Here is a 20,256-nt window from a genome sequence, read left to right as displayed (position 1 = left end):
AATCTCCATTTTCATTTAGAATGGGAAGCGTACTCAAATAAGCAAAGAACTCCTTAAGAAGAGAAACAAGGTAGGAGGCATCTCACTCCCTGATTTCAAATCCTACTACACTGCTATAGTGGTCAAGTCAGCATGGTACTGGTACAATGACAGACACAAGGATCGATGGAATAGAATTGATAATCCAGAAATCAGCCTAACTACCTATGGTAAACTGATTTTTGACAAGGAGATAAAATCAGTTAAGTGGGGAAAATACAGCCTTTTAAACAAATGGTGTTGGCAAAATTTGAAAATTATCTGCAGAACACTCAAGCAAGACCCACACCTTACTCCATATACAAACACCAACTCAAAGTGGATCATGGACCTAGGAATAAAACCAAGGACTAAAAATTCCATTAAGGAAAAGCTTGGAAGAACTCTAATCCACAACATAAACAATCTTCCAAGCGTCCTGAAAAATCTACAACCAGGAGAGGATAAAATAGATGAATGGGACCGTCTAAGAATCAAATCCCTATGTACATCCAAAAACTTCTCAAGCAGGGCAAAAAGGGAAGCCACAGCCTGGGAAAAAATATTTGGTAATTACATGTCAGATAAGGAACTTATATCTAGAATTTATAAAATACTTGAGCACCACAATAAGATAAACAACCTAATTGAAAAATGGGCACAGGATATGAACAGATACTTCACCAAAGAAGACATTCAGATGGCACACAAACACATGAAGAAATGTTCAAAATCCCTAGTTCTAAGAGAGATGCAAATCAAAACAACTATGAGATATCATCTCACTCCAGTAAGAATAGCAAAATTTTACAGAGCAGCAAACAACAAATGTTGGCGAGGTTGTGGAGAAACTGGAACCCTTATTCACTGTTGGTGCGAGCGTAAAATGGTGAAATAACTATGGAAGACCGTATGGCACTTTCTCAAAAAGTTGCAAAAAGAAATACCAGTTGACCCAGGGATTCCACTACTAGGAATATACCCCAAAGAGACCATAACTTCCACCCAAATGCACGCTCATTTTTATCATGGCTTTGTTCACAATATCAAAGAGTTGGAAACCACCAAAGTGCCTATCAACAAACAAATGGATAGAGGAGCTTTGGTATATTCACACAATGGAATACTACACTGCATTGAAAAACAAGGAACTCATGAAATACACAAAATGGGTGACCCTGGAGGAGATTATGCTGAGTGAAATATCTCAGTCACAGAAGGACAAATATTGCATAGTGCCACTGTTGTAAAATGAGACTGACCTCAGGGTTGGGGGGAGACTGAGAAAGATGGGATAAATAATGTATACTGCATTGAAACAGATGAGGGAGAGAACTGTTTAAAAGGGATATATGATTAGGCATTATTGTCAAGACAGGAGTCCAGAATGAAGGCTGTGTAGTGGAGTGGACTTGTGGGAAGGGATTGTATAACAATGAAAGAATTTTTCCTTTACTTTTCAAAGAGTAGTGTGAACTGGGAGGAGGAGTGGGCAGGGAGAAAAGTACAATGAATGAATGGAAATCTAAAGTCTCTGTAAATTTTCATTAAAAAAAAAAATAGAATTAGTAAAGGAAGATTACAGTCTTTGTTAGAAAAATCTTCCCAGAAAATGGTTTAGTTTAACTCTCGGCAGCCTACTCCTGAGCTACCCAATCTTCCTTCTTAGTATAAGACATTTTAGAGCGATTCCACTTCCTCTATTTAACATCTTTCATAGGCCTTTTCGCTGCTGTTTGGCAGCATGTGCTTTCTTATATGTCTCCTCCATGTTTGGAGCTACAATGTTCCTTATGTACTGAGAGAACTGTTTCTTGTAAGCATCTTTATCTTCTTCCATTAGATAATGCATGTAATCTGCAACATTCTAACCCATGATGCATTTCTGATACATTTCTGCGTTGGATTCCTTGCTTTCTGAATCATAACTAGGGAATTGCTTGGTACTCGAGGGATAGACAAGCCTCCTCCCACAGTCCCCTTCAGAGCCCCAAACTCTGTTGTATTTCTGTTGTTAGGTGCTGTTGCATCAAGTACAACTTGTAACAACCCTAGGGAAAACAGATCTGAAGCCTGTCCTATCCTGTGCCATCCTCTCAATTTGACACACTAGAGCCCATTGCAGTAGTTATTGTGTCATTCCACCTGGTTGAGGGTCTTCCCTTCTTTCGCTGACCTTCCACCTACCCAAGCATGATGTCCCTCTCCAAGAAAACAATCTTGCCCAGCAACGTGTCCAAAGCATGCAAGACAAAGCTTATCATCCTTGACTCCAAGGAGTACTTTGGCTGCACTTTTCTCAAAGACATATTTGTTCTTTTGGCCATCCGTGGGATAGTCATAATTCTTCTCCAACAGCACAGCTTGAAGGCATCATTTCTTCCTTTTTCTGTCATCAGCTCTCAGACGCATAGCAAATGACTGAAAAGATGATGGCCTGAATCAAGTGTACCTTAGTTGTTAAGCTGATATCATTGCCCTTAGATAATTTGGAGAGGTCGCTGGCTACAGACTTTCCCAGTGTAATATGTCTCCTGATCTCCTGACTGCTGGTACCAAGGGTGTTGATTGTAGATCCAGGCAAGATGAAATTGTTGATAACTTTAATTTTTAACCAGTGGTTAGAATTTTTTGTTTTCTTGACACTGAGATGCAATCCATATTGAAGGCTGCATTCCTCAATCTTCTGCAGTGAGTTCTCAAGCCCTCCTCACTTTCAGCAAGCAAAGTTGTGTCATCTGCATAACACAGGTTATTGATGAGTCTCCCTCTGATCCCAATGACACACCCTTCTTTACAGAGTCCAATTTTCTGAATAATTTGCTAAGCATACAGATTAAATAAGTGTGAAGAGAGGATACAACCCTGACATATTCCTAATATTAAACCATGATGTGTTCTTTTACACAACAGCCTCCTGGTCTAGGCATATGTTTTGCATGAGAATAATTACGAGTTCTGGGATTTCCAATCTTCTCAATATTAGCTGTAATTTGTTGTAATCCATACAGTCAAATGCCTTTGCATTGTTAATAAAGTATAAATAGACTTTCTTCTGGTATTCTTTACTTTCAGCTGGATCCATGTGACATCAGCAATGATATCCCTCATGCCATAGCCTCTTCTAAATTGTTTTAACTTCTGGCAGTTTTTAATGTATTGTTATTGAATTATCTTTAGCAATTTTGTTTGAATGTGATTTAATGATATTGTTCAATAATTTACACCTTCTGTTGGATCTCTTTTTTGGGAATAGGAATTAAATATGTATCTCTTTCTGTCAGTTGGCCAGAGAGCTGTCCTCCATATTTCCTGGCATCAACTGGCAAGCACATCCAGGGCTGCATCTGTTAGATGAAACATGTCAATAGGTATCCATAGATCCCTGGGGTCTTATTTTTTGGAATGCCTTCAGCAGCTTCATTTTCCTCCTTCCATTGGCTCTTGCTTATATGGTACTTCCCGAAATATGCCAGTGTCAATTATTTGTGATACAGTGACTATGTGTATTCCTTCTATCTTCTTTAATGCTTCCTGGATCATTCAACATATTGCCCATTTCTTCCTTCAATATTGCAACTCAAGGCTTAAATTTGTTTTTCAGTTCTCTTAGCTAGAGAAATATCGTGTGAGTTTCCCCCTTTTTATTCTCCAATTCCAGTTCTCTGCACATTCCATTATAATAGTTTGCTTTGTCTTCTTGAGCTGCCCTTTGAAATCTCTGTTCAGCTCTTTTATTTCAGCATATTTCCCCTTTGTTCTGGCTTCTTGATGCTCTAGTGCTATTTTTAGAGTCTCTTCTGACACTCATTTCGGTTTCTTCTTTCTCTTATGTCTTTGTAATGACCTTTTGCTCTCTTCAGGGATGATATCTTTGATGACATCCCACAACTCATCTGGTCTTCAATAATTGGTGTTCAATATTTCAAATTTATTCTCAGATGATCTTTAAATTCAGGTGGGATAGACTTAAGATTGTATTTTGGTTCTTGTAAACTTACTTCAATTTTCTTTGGCCTCAGTTTAAAATTGTATAGGAATAATTGATGGTCTATTCACAATCTGCCCCTGGCCTGGTTTTAACTATTGATATCAAGCTTCTCCAGTGATTCCTTCCACAGATGTAATCCATCTGATTCCTATGCAGTCCATCTGGTGAGGTCTATGTATAAAATCACCTTTGTGTCTTTTTTTAAAAAAGGTATTTGTGATGAAGAATAATTTGTAAAAAGAGCAAGGGCCATGTGGGGATGCCCTTATCTGGCCTTTACCAACATCATAAAGAGGAAATGTCCTTGTCAACAGGGACAAAACTCAACCCCATGAAATAAGACATGTCCCACATTTTTTTCTACTCATCTCAACACCAATATTATATCTAGGTCCAAAATCAGGTATAATAGTTTGCAGACCACACAGAACCATACTGGGGAAGCCAAAAGGCTCCTCAGATTATAATCCAGTTTAATAAGTGAATACAGTCAAGACAGCTCCCGAAATGTGCATGCATGCACTTCAGCCTTGAGCCTCACAGCTTTTTGGCCAGTATTTCTAAATTCTCAGTCCTGCCAATATTGGCTTCACACCCCCAGGTCTCCAAAAAGGTCTCAGTTCTGCCAGTATTAGCTCCCCCTTTCTCCCCGTCTCATCTCATGCCAGGCCTCCAGTTTGGCCACTGTGGTAGGTGTCGCTGCTATCGGTGTAGTTGGAACAAGAAGGGCATCCTACATTGTTTTGCTTTCTCTTCAGTGGTGCCAGAAGATTCAGCTACCTTCTGCTGAATTAATTCAATGGTGAGACTAGCTAATTAATCTCCATGTAGATTGTTGAGACTGGCCAATCCCCTTGTGGATAGGTTAACATGCCCCATTATATACCAATCTACATGACAAATTCAAATAATAGGTATTAAAAGTCATATCAAAAGATGAACTCCACATCACTGAACACACAAAATGGCTTGTTGATTTAAAAAAAAAATCACGCAAAAACCCAACAAACCTGACCTCATTTGGTTGAATTGGAGACCCAAGCGAGTGAACAGCTTGTTGATCAAATAAAGCCCAAGTTCTGGGTCTCATCTAGTTTAAATAGGAGGTCCAAGCCAGTGAATGGCTGTGGTAATTCTGGTAAGACCTATATATAAATAAGCAGGTGAAAGCATTAGGTTTAACCATCGATGCTTTTCAAATTGTATTCATCTCCAGCTATCTCCACTTGGCCTTCAGTTCTTATCCGTGCCAAACCAACTGAGAAGCCTGCGGTCCAGCAGCAGGCCAGTACAACATGCTTCAGCATCATTTGTCAAGTCAATGTTCACATCATACTTTGGAAGCTCATGAGCATAAGCTGCACAGACTATCGTATCCCCTTTTATATGGGCATAAGCAGTCTGGTAGATTATATTATCCTCTGTTTGAGTGTGCTGTGTTTATTTTTATCCTGAATTACAAAGCATTTCTGAACTTAGAAAGTTTTATCCTTGCATCATCTTCTAAGTTTCACTTGGTATCTTTTGAAGTAGGCCTTATTCTTAACAAACCCCATCCTGTGGAACATTTTGAGATTGGAGTCCCTGGCTCACCAAACACCTGCAGGCCCAGCAGCTCCACAGGGAAGGTGTTGAGGACAGAGGCCATGTGCAGGCACAGTATTTCTGTACCTCTCTTGCAATTTGAACCCACTGGTAGCTTCTCAGGTGAAAGTTGAGAAATCTCTTTCTGTGCAATTTGTGGTCTCAGAAACCCAGTGGAGGGTCAGTTGTGAATCAGTTCTGATTAAGCAGCAATGAGTTGAGAGCTTCTAACATGGCAATGTTACACTGGGAAAATCTGCTGTCAAGGACTTCTCTGAAGTGCTAAAGAGCAAGTTTGTTAAAGACTAAGGAACGCTTGAGCCAAGCCATGGTGCTTTCTAAGCATCTGAAAGTTGGACAATCAATGAATAATGAAGACCAAAGAAGAATCAATGCCCTTCAGTTATTGACCTGTGGTGTTGACGAAGATACTAAATATCTTTTTGTTGTTGTTATTATGTACCGTGGAGTTGGAACTGACTCATAGCTGACCCTCTCGGGCAGGTTTTCAGAGGCAGAGACTGCCCATCTTTCTCTTGTGGGACAGCTGATGGATTTGAACTGTATGCCTTTAGGTTGACAGCACAACTCCTTATCACTAGGCCACCAGAGCTCCCTTTCCAATGGGAAATCCCATAGAAAAGAACAAACAAATATATTTTGGAGGAAGTGTAGCCAGAGTGCTCTTCAGAAGCAAGGATGGTGAAACTTCATCTTATTGCCAGGAGGGGTTAGTCCTTGGAAGAACATGGCCTGCAACACAATATACTGACATAGTGACTACAACAAAAGCTTCAGCATGGCACAGTCTGGAGTGCAGCCCAGCTTCTTACCACCAGACCACCAGCGCTCCCTAGCATGGCATGTTTTGGGAGGAAGGCACAGGTTTGCACAAGGTTTAGATCTAGTATCCACAGAGCTGCTGTGAGTCTCAGTTGATCTGATGGCATCTAACAACAGCAACAAAGGGAGTTTTGGTGGCATTTAAATGGTAAGGAATTGCACCGCCAACACAAAGTTTGAATCTACCAGCTGCTCTGTGGTAGAAAGATGGGCAATCTCCACCTGTGAGATTTATTGGCTCTGAAAACCTGCTGGAGGATCAGCTATGGGTCGGTTCTGACTCGATGATACTTAACAATAACATTACAATGAATCGGATGTTATCACTACTTTTATTATGGAACTGCAATCTATTTTTTCCCCAATTTTTTTAGTCTGTGACTGGCATGAACGGTGGCTATTTTCCTGGGCAAATGCCCCTTTCTGCTTTGCCTTAATCCACTTGGAGAAGTTTACCAATGCCAAACGGCTGATGTGGCACTGAGGTCGGAAAGGGCAATGCAGACAGCATCCTGAGAAGGATTTGATTCAATGGTTTTCAGGGGGGAAATGCTGAAAGAAAGTACTTTCCAAAAATATTTACCAGACAAGGAGAAAGGACTAGGCTTGTGACCAAGACATTCCAAATAGACACCCTTAGACATAAGCAGGTTTCCAGACTTGGTCCCCAGAAAGGTGGAGATGGCGAATTACTTTTGCCTCCAAGAAAAGCCCAGCTCATACTTCTTCTGAAAATAAACATAGCTAGCACCACAAACACTTATTCACAGTGGTCATAATTCAAAAATAGGCTTGGCTGTCATCTGCAGAGGAGTACACTGGAAAGAATTTGGAGCCAGGCTTCTTGAAAAGACCATACTCATTGACATCCCGGGAGGAAATCAGAAGAGGCCCTTCCATGAGGGACTGTTCTTGCAACACAGGTTAGAAGGCTGCCCTGGTGACCATGACACACAGAAGAACAGCATCCATATATATTTTCCTTTTCATTTTGAAGAGGAGGTTTTGTCATAAATGCCTGATTTACGTATTATCCATTTTATGCTCACCTTTGGCTGGAGCTTTTCCAGAACCTTCTTTATGGCCACAGTCTCTTTTCCAGCTCACCATATACCTTGCAGTGAGTGGAAGGCCTGACTGCTGTTATAAATCATGGTACTTCTCTGCATAACATCCTTCAGGGGCCTGGGGGGATCTCCATGCTGCTCTACTTCCAGGATCATTCACCGTCTTTGCCCTTGAGCATCTGGCTCTGTTACCAGGCCAGCCTTCTCCTCACTGGGCATGTGTCATCTTTATTATCACGCCCTGCAGTTACCGACCAGGTGGCCTCTGCCTGTAATGCCACCACCTCTCCCTTCTATTTAAAGCCGACTTGTCCTGCCAGGCACAAATTTAGTTCCTCCCCTATGTGAAGCCCACCCTGACACCCTCAGTGGCCTCTAGCCTTTTCTCCTGAAACCTTATCTTCCAGCCAGGGTACAGACAATGGGATGGCCACTCCCTTCCTCCCTGCACCTCGGCTGTGGGCTTCATATGTTTTACTTCATAATACATAACACCATCCCACTGCATGTACCTTAGATAGGACCTCTTGTATGGATACTGGTGTCTGGTCTCTCTCATACAGCAAACACTGAGTGCTGGAAATGTCGTGTGATAGGCACACTGATCAAGAGCCTATGTTTTCTGCCTCTTAACTCCCTCTAAAAATTTATCTTGTATCACATCCTCCCTTATTATCCCCCCTCCCAACTATAAGTTTATACTCTAGTCATGGTGGCCTTAAGGTTAAGTTCAATCCCACCTCCAAACGTCTGCACTGGTTTTTGTAGAGTTGTTGGCTTTTCATTAAGATCTTGGCTCAAATGGCATCTCTTAAAAGTCTTCTCAAAAAAAAAAAAAAGAGCCTTCTTTTTTTGGGGGGGACCCAAAGGTCAGTTAAGAAAGAGCCAGTTGTGAGGAGGAGGCAGCATTCGGGAGGAAGAAAGGTGGAAGGGGCTTAGTGCTTGTGGAGATGAGGGATTAGAAGGGGTCCTACAGATCCCTTCCAGTTAGGAGCCGTGGTGGTCCTTCCAGAACTGAGCCGCTAATCCAAAGGCAGCTATGGGAAGCCAAACTTTATACCAAATATTATATGAAAACCCTTGTTCAGGAATTGAAGGAATTGCAGATTTATAAGTTAGGATTTCTCTTGTGGCAGATCCTAGAAAATGAGCTGTTTGTTCCCTGCAAGACAGGAGACAGCAAAGGGCCCCCTACAGAGGGAGTGTTACTTCCTGAGTTAGAGTTCACCCTGAGGCATCAAGGTTAATAGTTAAGGGTAAGCCAAATTCTTGAATTTGTGGACCCCTCCTTCCTGAGTCAAGCAGAAGGTTTTCAATAGAAAGAGCTTGGCTTCATTTGCATTGAATTCTCTTTGTGATTTACTTCCTGATAATTTTCAATAAAGATACAGAGAAGCTTGGCTTGGGGTCTTCAGTGGAGAACTGCTGGCCCCCTGTTTTATGCTCTCTGCTCTATCACAAAAAAAAAAAAAAAGAGAAAAAAAAAAAGTCTTCTCAGTTCAGCCCGAGTAAAACTATTCCCTACTTTTTCTTGTTCCTCTAAGTACTTATAATTTCTGGCACTTTCTCTTATATTTGTTATGCAAACCCTGGTGGCCCAGTGACTTAAGTGGTTGGCTTTAAACAGAAGATTGGCTATTAGAACCTACAAGAGAAAGATATGGCAGTCTGATCCCTTAAACAGTTGTTGTGTGCCATCAAGTTGACGACAATTCACAGTGACTGTATGAACAGCAGATCCGACCTGGCCCTTCCCTGCACCATCCACCTGATCTCTGCCCTACAATTCATGACTTTATGAACTGCAGATCCGACCTGGCCCTGCCCTGCGCGGTCCCCCGGATCTCTGCCCTACAATTCATGACTTTATGAACAGCAGATTCGACCTGGCCCTGCCCTGCGCGGTCCCCCGGATCTCTGTCATGCTCACGCTCACTGTAGCAGTCCATCTTGTTGAGGGTCTCCCTCTCTGTCACTGACTCTCTTCCTTTCCCAGAATGATTACTCTCTGGTTCCTCCTATAAATACGCCCAAAAAAGTGAGATGATGTTTCACCATCTTCGCATCTCCAGAGACTCGCTTTGCACTTTCTTCAAGACTGTTGTTGTTATGTGCTGTTGAGTCAGAATCGACTGACAGATGAAACTCTGGTGGGTTTTCAGAGGCAGTTAATTGCATGGGAAGAGATTGCCCATCTTTTTCCTGTAGAGCAGCTGGTGGATTTGAACCAGGTGTTTTTGGGATTGCGGCATACTTCTAACCACTAGGCCACTAAAGCTCCAAAATCTACAGGTAATTTGAAAACCTTTAGTGGGGGCTGTGGTAAGTAGGAAATGGAATATAAAGAGAACAGCCTTGGAAATGCCATAGAGCCACAAAGTTGGACCCAAAAGACCTGAAGGCAATAGATTTATGTACGTCTACCTAGTGGCAAGAAGCCACGCTGCAGTCCTGAGGGCATGTCGAGGCCACCAGCTGCTCTGCAGGAGAAGGATGGGCAAATTCCTCCCATGTGATCAACTGCTTCTGAAAACCTACTGGAAGTCAGCTATGAGTTGGTCCTGACTCTACGGTACACAACAACAACAACAACAACAACAACAACAACAACAACACATTAGATTGCAATGGAAGCCAGGTCAGAGCAGGACTTAGAAAAAAGGCAAACATCCAGGGGATGCTCAGGACATGTGTGTTAAATTAATAGTTACTCCACCGCCTACGCTCTTACCTACGCCTTTGGGCGAGAGCCTCAGTTTCAGTGCCTCTGGCACTTGCATATTACACTGTATAATGTGTAGGGACTGATGGTTTGCAGTGATTTCATTCACATTCAGATTCAATCAGTGGGTGGGACTTAAGGGACTTAGTCACTCATTCACAGGCATTCATCTTTCAGCTAAAGGACTCATAAAAAAGGTTCCTGAGTGGCACAAATGGCTTGTGCTCAATAACTAACCAAAAGGTTCGCTGTGCAAATCCATGTAGTAGGATCAGGAAGAAACATCTGGCTATTAGCTCCAAGCATGATTAACTCAGTGTCATCTGGTGATACTGAGTCATCCAACTGATACTGAGTCTCTATCAGGTGCAGGAGGCTGGACATAAGAAGAGACTGCCCACCTTTCTCCCATGGAGCAGCTGGTGGACTTGAACTGCTGTCAACACAGCACACTACACACTGTGTCACCAGTGCTCCTCTAAGGGAAACTTACTGCCAAGACACACCATGGGGCACAGTTCCACAGTAACCTAAGGGACCCTAAGGAGCCGCAGTCTAATCAAGTAGTTTTGAAGTTATGGACAGATGCCTGCATTTCCTACCTAATCCAGCAGAGGTCCTCTCGGGCAGCATCTCTCACTGCCTAGTGGCCAGAGCCTTTTGTGAGGAAGAGGCAGGTGGCTGATATTGAGCGTACTTTCTCTGCTTTCCTGAACCCTCTTCAAGAAACACCCTGATTCCAGAATCAAGGTTTTTTTTCTGCGTCCCGACAACTTGCTATCTTATCAGCTGCTTCTGGCACCCTAGCTTTTGTTGGCCGCTCAGCTGTGGGAACTTCCAGGAGGCTCTAGGCTTACTGTAGCCCAGGCTGCAAAAAAATCCACCACCACAAAGAGTTAACCACATGCAAACTCCAGCCGGACATTACCCTCGACTTGGATAAACTGAAAGACTGAGAAAAACGTTTAAATTGAAAGAGTTGTGTAAAGAATGCTAGGTGGTTGGTCAACATGTTCTGTGTTTGGAACACATGGAATGGTAATATTTAAGGACCCTTAAGGGACTTCTTATTCCTAGAAAGGGGAGTGACTCATTCAATAAGAGGTCAGCCTGTGTACAGAGCTCGTGCTGCCACTATGCATGTCCATACACACACACACATGCAAACACACATGCTCACGCTCACACAGCAGAGAGTTAATGCTTTCTTGCATTCAGAGGACTGAAATGATTCATAAATACCTACAATATCTAAAATACAAAAAAATGAAAGACCAAAAGGGAAGAAAATTAAAAAAAACACACCACACATAAAAGGTAAAAAAGCTAGTGAGGAAACAACAGAAGTTAAAGATTTTACTCCATACTGAACTATAATACATATTTCTTGAATGGATCAAAAATTTTTCTTTTTATTTTCTTGCAACGCCATCAATTCCATTTCACAATATGAATATATGCAATGTAACATTCTGCTGCTGATACAGGAGCTGAGTAAGCAAAGCCCATTGTGTCCAGTGAAAAGTGAAGGCAGACCATCAAGGTTAGCAAGTTCAACCCCAAAATATCCTAAAATACTTGCGATGTTTTGAATTCTTAAGTTAGACAAAATTCTTTGCTTTTTCCCTCAGCAATGGTGCTAGAAGTAACGTTCTGCAGTCAATAACCGTTAGTGAAGAAGCAGGCATTCTCTCTTATAGACCTCTTTTTGCCCAGGCAACAATTAAAGAGATTACAAAAACACCAACCAATTAACTAGACAAAATACTATTAACACACTTACGTGTCATCTATGAATGTTATTCCAAAGTACTCCTTTTCTTTCAGGTTGAAATGTGAAGCCACCAGGTCAAGTAACTCTCTTGACAGAAGTTTGGGCTGTAAAGATACAAATCTTATTAGAAATAATCTAGTTCTCTCTCTCATTGCTACCACCTCCCTCTGCCCCACAGAGTTAAAGCACTTTTTATGGTTTTAAGTATGCATTTCCTTGTCTCCTGCTCATGATAATTTCTGAAAGATGATTCTCTACAGGCCTGAGAGAGGAAAGGAGATCAAAGAAGATCCTAATTTTCATATATTAGCAATTCAATCATGTACCTCACTTTCACCTGCTAAGTAATAGTGCACTTACTAATGTTCTTGTGTTTTGGAAATGTGTGTATGTGTGTAGCTCAGGTGACTCAGTGGTTTGAATACACCAGTTTCTTAGCAGGAGAAAGAAATCTCTTATTATGTGACTTCCTACCTCTGAAAATCCACTGGAGGGTCATCTATGAGTCATTTCTGACTCTATGGCACAGAACAACAACTTAATGTATGCATGTATCCGCATGTATCCATCCATCTATGTCTGTCTGTCTGTAGGAAGTTGCATTGCTAACCTAAAGGAAGAAAGGAGGTGCCTCTCTGGAGGTTTGAATCCACCAGTGGCTCCACCTCCTCCTGTCCTATTTACATCCTTGGAAACTCAATGGGGAGTCAACTGTGGCCCAGTTCTGTCTCAGTAGCAATGAAAGAGAGGCAGCCAGAGGGAGAGTAAGAAGGATAATGGGAAGGATGGAGAAAGAGGGGGAGAGGGAGAGAAAGAAAATGTTGTTGATTGCTGTCCAGTCAGAGTCAACTCAGGCTGACCCTCCAGCAGGTTCTTAGAGGCTGTAAGCGAGGGAATTGCCTATCTTTATCAATTAACTGGTGGATTTGAATCCCTTGTCTTTGATCTGGCAGTACAACCCCTTACCCACTAGGCCACCAGAGCTTCCATGTTGTTGTTATGTGCTGTTGTGTCAGGATCACCCAGGATCAATGCTCAGTGGGTTCTCCACTCCTTACTCATGAGGCCACCCAGCGCTCCTTACTGGAGACACCTCAGAAGAAAGGTCTGGTGTCTATTTCTGGGAGGCCACACTCTACACTCTTGAAAACCTCACAGAACACAGGTTTGTTCTGCACCACACGGGCTGCCATGCGTGGGAAGTTTAAGGCACCTGGTTGGTTTGGTTTATGAGGCTTGTGATCAAGGTAGAGAATGCTAAACAGCTCCTGTCTGCTTATCTGAGATACCATAAGTGATTGTAAAAGGAACATTACTTGGTGGGGCGGGGGGCTAATGAAGTGCCCAAGTTTCATGATTTATAGAATCTTGGGAAACTATAGACAGAATGAATGATAATAGTTCCTTCTATTGCACTAAACTCCTGGTATCAATTTTCATTTAGTTCTTATAAGAAATCTATGAGATAGGGTGTTGTAACTCCATTTCATAGAAAAGTCATGAAGGTCAGCTGAGGTTATGTTCTTTGCTTAATTTTACACTGTTGGCAAGGGCAGTTATTTGATCCCAGGTCTGTCTGATTCCCAAACCTAAGCTTTTCATTGTCATTGAGTGGACACCGACTCATAATCGGCCCTTCTTTGGGTTTCTGAGGGTGTAAATTGTAAGGGGAGAGATTGCTCATCTTCATCCCTAGGAGGTGCTTGGTGGATTCATACAGAGAGTCATGACCTCTGTGCTAGCAGTGCAACTCTATGAGGACCAGGCCACCAGAAGTCCCTATTTCTCTCCTGAGATGAAGTAATCCTCATCAACAGTGTGTACTGAGTTTTGAGTAATCATTGTCAGCACTATCTAGTCTTCCAATTAGAAGAAGCTATGAGCTGCTGGGCAGCACTGAATATGTGCTGATCAGCCAGACAGGAGTTCTCCTTCTGGCCATATGGGGATCAGGGAAGGAAAGGGGGACAGGGGACACAGTTAAATGCACACTTTCCCACTTTTCTGTAAAACAGTCCTTTCTGATGCTTTGGCTAATTTTTTAAAAGTCTATCACCAGGGTTTTTTCTATCCTGTCTTGATGTAGCAGCTTCTCTAAAGCCTGTCGACTCTGGGAGATCCTGTATTTGAAAAACCAACAGCAGAACATACAGAATCACTACAAGTCCCTGCAGCACAACCAACTGACACAAGCCTGGTGTGAGCATCTTCTGAGTCACGAAAGAACACCATGTGAGTATCAGATGATTGCTGGTGAGCTGGTGGAAAGAAAGACCAGGCAAAATTTAAAAATACAGACTCAAAACATCTACTCTGGTGAAAAGCTGTAGCTGACAGTCTTATTTCCCTTCTGAACGGAAGTCTAAGCTGGTGGGCTGGGATGAGCCCCAGTAGTGAAAAGGATTGATGTCTGGTCACAGCAGGGGTGTGGGGTGTCTGTCTGTGGTGATCACCAGGGTTTTTAAAGACAACTGGACTCTGAGAGTTGGGTGAACAAAAGGGAGTCTCCAATTTTTCAGAGTCCTATCCTCACCCATGTCATCTCACATGGTGAGAGCTACTGCTTTTGACAAGTTTACATGGAATCCAGCTTGATACTGACTGAAACTCTGGGAGGAAGGCTGCTCTTGTTAGTTGCTGTCAAGCCCACTGTGACTCAGCCAGCCCCACATGTGCAGCAAAGACCTGCTCCAGAGGGGGCAAAGCTGTGACCTTTTCAGAGCAGAACTCTAAGTTTGAACTTTGGGCTATCTTTGGGCTAGTATAGTGGGATATTATTTGTGCTACCCAGGGACTCTTTTGTAAGGAAATATATGATTAGGTATTACTTGTATGACAACAGTCCAGAATAAGAGGTGCACAGCAAAGTGGACTGGGGGGTGGGGGGAGTGAGGATTGTGCAACAATGAGGAAACTTTTTAAAGAGAAAAGCGAACTGGGGTGGGGGTTTGGGAGGAAAATGTGCAACAATGAATGAATGGAAATCCAAGTTTTCTGTAAACTTTTGTTAAAATATCAATAAAAAATAGTAATAGTAATCAAAAACAAAAACAAAAAAATCCCTATAGATTCATGGCCATTAGCTGGTTTCACTTCATTGTGATCCCATAAGATCATGCAGGGTTGTAGTGTTTCCAAAGCTGTAGATCCCTGTGGTAGCTGATCGCCACATCTTCCTCCTATAGAATGGTTGGCAGGTTTGAACTACGGACATTTCATTAGCAACCAATAATTTAACCACTGTGCAACCAGGACTCCTTGTGAAGAAAGCTGTTGCTGTTGTTATGTGCTGTTGAGTTACCTAGGATTCATAACTACCCTATGTACAACAGCCCTAAACCATGCTCTATCCCGTGCCAATCTTACTTCCTCCGACACACCTATCCCCATTATACCAGTCAAGTCTTTGGAAGTAGCTAGGAAGTCTTCATTTCAGTTTACAGCTAGTGGAACTGGGAAATGAACAAAGGCAATGCCATGTAGCCAGAAAACAGCAGAATGCAGGCTCTCATTCAAGATAAGCCCTTCAGGAAGTGCCACTGCCTCCATCTACCACCAAGAGGTCAGGGACACAAAGCCTGGGGGGTGTCAGGGGTGTGGATGGAACCCATCAATTCCCACTCACAGTGACCCCCTGTTGGGCTTGTGAGGCTGTAAACCTTTATGAGAGGAGGCTGCCTATCTTCCACCTTTGGATAGGTTGGTGGAATTAGTTAACAGCACAACACACTATGTTACCAGCACTCCTGAGTCCATGCCACTGGCCTGTAATCACACTTAGACACAGACCAAACTGTCTAAGCCTCTGAAGTTGCCTGTCCCCACTCAGCCCACCCAGAACTAGTGGGCTGGAGGTGCAAAGAGAATGCACTGGGGCTCCACTCCAGCCATAAGGCTCCCAGAACAAACCCCCATGGCAGTGCCTACCTGCACCAGCAGCTCCAGTCTCCTGTCATCCAGGAGGTGCACCTGGCAGTGCCTGCCTTCCGTCATCTGTGGGGACAAAATGGCCAGAGTGGTGTCAGGGCATATTCATTTTACATGCAACGTGCTCAGCCTGAAAACGGCTTCCCACGAGTCAGTCTGTGGGCTTGGCCACAGAAAGAGTCACTATAGGACATCAATTCTTAGATGTAAAGAAAGAAAAGAAAAAAAGCAAATAGTACTTAATATATTGAGAAGTTATTGCCTATACAGCATGCCCAGTTCAAATGACATGCAAAGCACATACACTACGCATGAGTGGAGACCTCCTTCCCAGAAGAAGTACCCTTTAAAAATGTTGCAATCAAATTTTATTTTTTCAAATGAAAAGACTTTGTTTACTGGTGGCTTTTCATAAACATAATAGATACATAATGATAAAAAAATGTTGATACTCAAGTTAAAATGGAAAATTTTCATTTTTGAAACTTTAAGTTTATCATCACTGGGAACAGCGACTACCTTGATGTATACATTTCCAGTTATATTTAATTTTTTCTTGCCTAGAAGTGCAATGCTGGGACATAGTATTTACAAAATATTTAAACAATAGTTAGTATATAAAGATTTGCCTTGATTAGTTTATGTTTCAAACAATTTATTTCTAGATTATGTTATGTTTTACTCTAGCATTATGACACTGGATAAGATAATATTAAAACAAAACAAAACAAACCAAAAACAGGCTATGGGGTAGAGTGGAGCCCTGAGGGCACAATGAGGCGCTTGGGGGCCAACTGCAAGGCCAGGGGTTCAAATGTGCCATACATTGTTGTTTTTGTGTACTGTTGAGTTGGGACCGAACCATAGGATCCTCCAGCGGATTTTCAGAGGCAGTAAACCACGTAGGAGGAGATTGCCCAGCCTTCACCTGCAGAGCAGTGTGGATTCAAATCACATGCGTTGGCACCTCAATTCCTTACCACCATGCCACCAGAGCATAGATTTTACAGACTTTGAAACCCTATAGAGCGGTTCTGCTCTCTCCAGCAAAGTCTGAGAGTTGGAATTGAGTTGAAGGCAATGAGTGTGTGTAGGATAGAGTAGAACTACCCCATAGAGTTTCCAAACTTGCAATGTTTACGTAGGTAAATTGCCACATCTTTCTCCCCTGGAGCAGCTGATGGGTTTGAACTGCCGACATTTCAGTTAGCAGCCAAACATTTTCCCACTGTGCCACCAGAACTCCTTTACTGGAACACTCTTCTGCAAACAAGGCAGTTATTCTCAGCATTTGTTTGTGTGTATGTAATTATTCAGAAGCTGTGGAGCTGTGTGCATACATGAAAGGGGGTGTGTGTGAGTCTAGTGGGCAGTGCTTTCCTCTCTGCAGTCCTTCGGCCCTACTAATCCCAGCGTCAGCTAGTGGAGCCTGACCTCATGTTTTAAAAGGTTGTACAGGAGGCAGGGAGCAGGGGGGAGGGGGGGGAGGGGGAGGGCGGTGGGATTGTATACCAACGAAGGAATTTTTCTTTTACCTTTCAAAGAGAAGAGTGAACAGGGGGGTGGGGGGACACGGAGAAAAGTGCAACGATGAATGAATGGAAATCCAAAATCTCTGTAAATGTTCACTAAAATTAATTAAAAACAAAACAAAAAAAGGTTGTACATATCAAATCATCGTGTGGTTGCATGCAGTACTTGCTGAAGAGCACTTAGGCCGTTTTCAGCCATTTCTCTCTCAAGAAATGTCACACTGGCTTCCTGGAACATGGAGCTGTGTACCCAGCCATACATAGCTGAGCCACTTTTGAAAAGCGTGGCTGCATTTCAGCTCTCGGTTGTACCAAATGATAAGAACTGGGAAACCAAATACATACAAAATTAGTTTTGAAAACTTGAATAAAATTTTTTAGTTTAATTGTCATTTTAACAAAAGTTCACAGAAATGTGAGATTTTCATTCATCCATTCATTGTTGAACATTTTGCCCCCTCTTTCCCTTCCTTTCCCCTACCCTAGTTCACTTAAAAAAAAATCATTCATTGTTATACAATTACCGCCCCCACCCCAGTCCTCTTTGCAGGGTACCTCTTGTTCTGTTCTTGTCTCTTGGGCTGTTTTCATATGTATAATTCCTAATCATATATTCCTTTTAAATATTCTTTCCTTCCTCTATCAATGCAGTGTTCATTATTTATCCCTTCTTTTCTTAGTTTCCTTCCAACCCTCATGTCAGTCCTGTTTTATAGTGGTGGTGTTACACAGTAGTTGTCCTTTTGTGACTGAGATAGTTCACTCAGCATAATGTCCTCCAGTGTCTACCCATATTGTGTAATATTTTATTAGTTCCTTGCTTTTCAGGGCTATATAGTATTTTATTGTGTGAATATGCCATAGTTTTTCTATCCATTCATTTGTTGATGGACACTTGCATTGCTTCCGTCTCTTTGCTATTGTGAATAACGCAGCATTAAACAAGACTGTGTACGTCTCTGTTTGGGTGGAAGTTCTGGTTTCTTTAGGGTATATTCCTAGTAGTGGAATTGCTGGGTCAAATGGTATTTCTATTTCCAGAAAGTGCCATACTGCCTTCCATAATGGTTGCACCATTTTATACTTCCACCAGCAGTAAGTGTTCCAATCTCTCCACAACCTCACGAGCATTTGTTGTTTGTTGCTATTGTTACGAAAGTGAGGAATGTACCTCGTAGTTGTTTTTATTTGCATCTCTCTGAGAGATTTGGAACATTTCTTCATATGTGTGTTTGCCATCTTGAATGTCTTCTTTGGTGAAGTGTCTATTCATATCTTGTGCTCATTTTGTGATTGGGTTGTTTACGTTTTCCTTGTTGTGGTGCTGGAGTATTCTATACATTTCAGATAGGAGTTCTGAATTTTAAAAATTATTTTAAAGGGGTTATATCAGCTACCTTTTTAAAGTTCTAAACCACAAAACTTTTACTTATTTTCATTTTTGTGTGAAGGTTTACAAAGAAAATGATTTTTCATTTAACCATTTGTATACACTTTGTTCTACAACATTAATCTCAATACTCACGATGTAACAGCACTTTCCCCACTTCCTCTCTTTAACTCTCATTTCCATTAATATTCCTAGACCTTTCTGTGTCTTTCCTTTATTGATACTGTGTTAATTCTCCCCTATTTGGATTCTTTTCACCCATCTTACATGTGCCTTATGACTATTTACTTTTCTTTATTCTCTTCTCATACCTGGTAACTATTTGTGAATTACTGTAGCTCTGTCTAAACTCAGCTTTTTCTAACAGTGGTATTAAACTATATTTGTCCTTTTAAAAAATATATATCTTCTGAAGATTTAACATTTGTTGATGTTTATTAATAATCTGTTTTTCAATACAGTTTACATCTTCATCCCCATTCCTAACCTGATTATCCAGATGCTAAGTAGCAGAAAGGACTGGCTGGAATAAAGACATCCACAGGAAGGGATAAAAGGGAAAGCTGTGATGCTAAGTGCAGGCACAGGTTCTAAGAGGGAGAGCAAAGTGTCTTGGAGATAAACTCAAGGTAATTATGTTTTAGCTAAAGTTCGTTCAGTCCTCCTCATCTTTTGCTCCAGGCTTCAGGATGCGTGGAAACACAATGTAACGGAAATTCCCCTCTGTCCATCAGTGCTTCTCTGTACCCCTCGTCTACTTCCTCTCAGTAAAGCGGTCCCCCATGGTGGTCAGCAGCTCTCTCAGGTGGTCTTCCTGGATGGTGCCTGTTGCTTCTTCATCAAAAGAGGAGAAGGCATTTCTGATGACAGCCTCTGCATCTCTCCCATTGAGCTTCTCCCCAAACATCGAGAGGCAGGGCACATGGAGAAGATGATGGGCCCTGGAGCCTCCTTCGCCATGGCTTCCAGGTACTCAACAGTCGAGTTCTTCCCTAGAGAGGCCAGCATTTTCATGCATGTGGGGCGCGCGGGCAGGACGTGGGGTGGTCGGGCAAGCACAGAGAACTGGGCTCAAGGGCAGGTCGTGGGGCGTGCGGGCAGGACGTGGGGCGCGCAGGCAGGACGTGGATGGCCAGGCGGCACAGTGCACGAGGCTCTCTCCCTGCCTGTGGGCCTGGGCCACGAGGCTCCCTGCACTCCACACCGTCTAAGAACCCGTCCCCCTATATTTGTCCTCTTTGATTTGTTTAACTCAAAATTATGTTGTCTTCACGCATCCATGTTATGCAGTGATTTGTGAATTATTTATTGTAAAATGTTGTTGTTGTTGTTGTTATGTGCCATCGAGTCGTTTCCGACTCATAGCGACCCTATGCACAACAGCTCTAAACCCTGCTCTATCCTGCGC

General features: G+C 42.4%; 1 protein-coding gene across 1 annotated transcript in view; it reads right to left on the bottom strand.

Annotated features, from left to right (window-relative positions):
- FRMD4B (FERM domain containing 4B) overlaps window positions 1–20,256 on the bottom strand; it is a 306,037-nt gene that overhangs the window by 199,582 nt on the left and 86,199 nt on the right. Inside the window, exons 2-3 of the mRNA XM_006895942.1 lie at window positions 15,927–15,992; window positions 12,009–12,103 (exon numbers count right to left, since the gene is read on the bottom strand). Coding sequence (XP_006896004.1) covers window positions 12,009–12,103; window positions 15,927–15,992 — 161 coding nt within the window. The remainder of the gene's footprint in view (window positions 1–12,008; window positions 12,104–15,926; window positions 15,993–20,256) is intronic.

This window comes from Elephantulus edwardii, unplaced genomic scaffold (genome assembly GCF_000299155.1).
Source record: "Elephantulus edwardii isolate Elephantulus edwardi_28Jun2011 unplaced genomic scaffold, EleEdw1.0 scaffold00177, whole genome shotgun sequence".
NCBI classification, from domain to species: Eukaryota; Metazoa; Chordata; class Mammalia; order Macroscelidea; family Macroscelididae; genus Elephantulus; species Elephantulus edwardii.
Note: the sequence above shows the minus strand (reverse complement) of the source record. Positions and strands in the feature narration are given on the sequence as shown.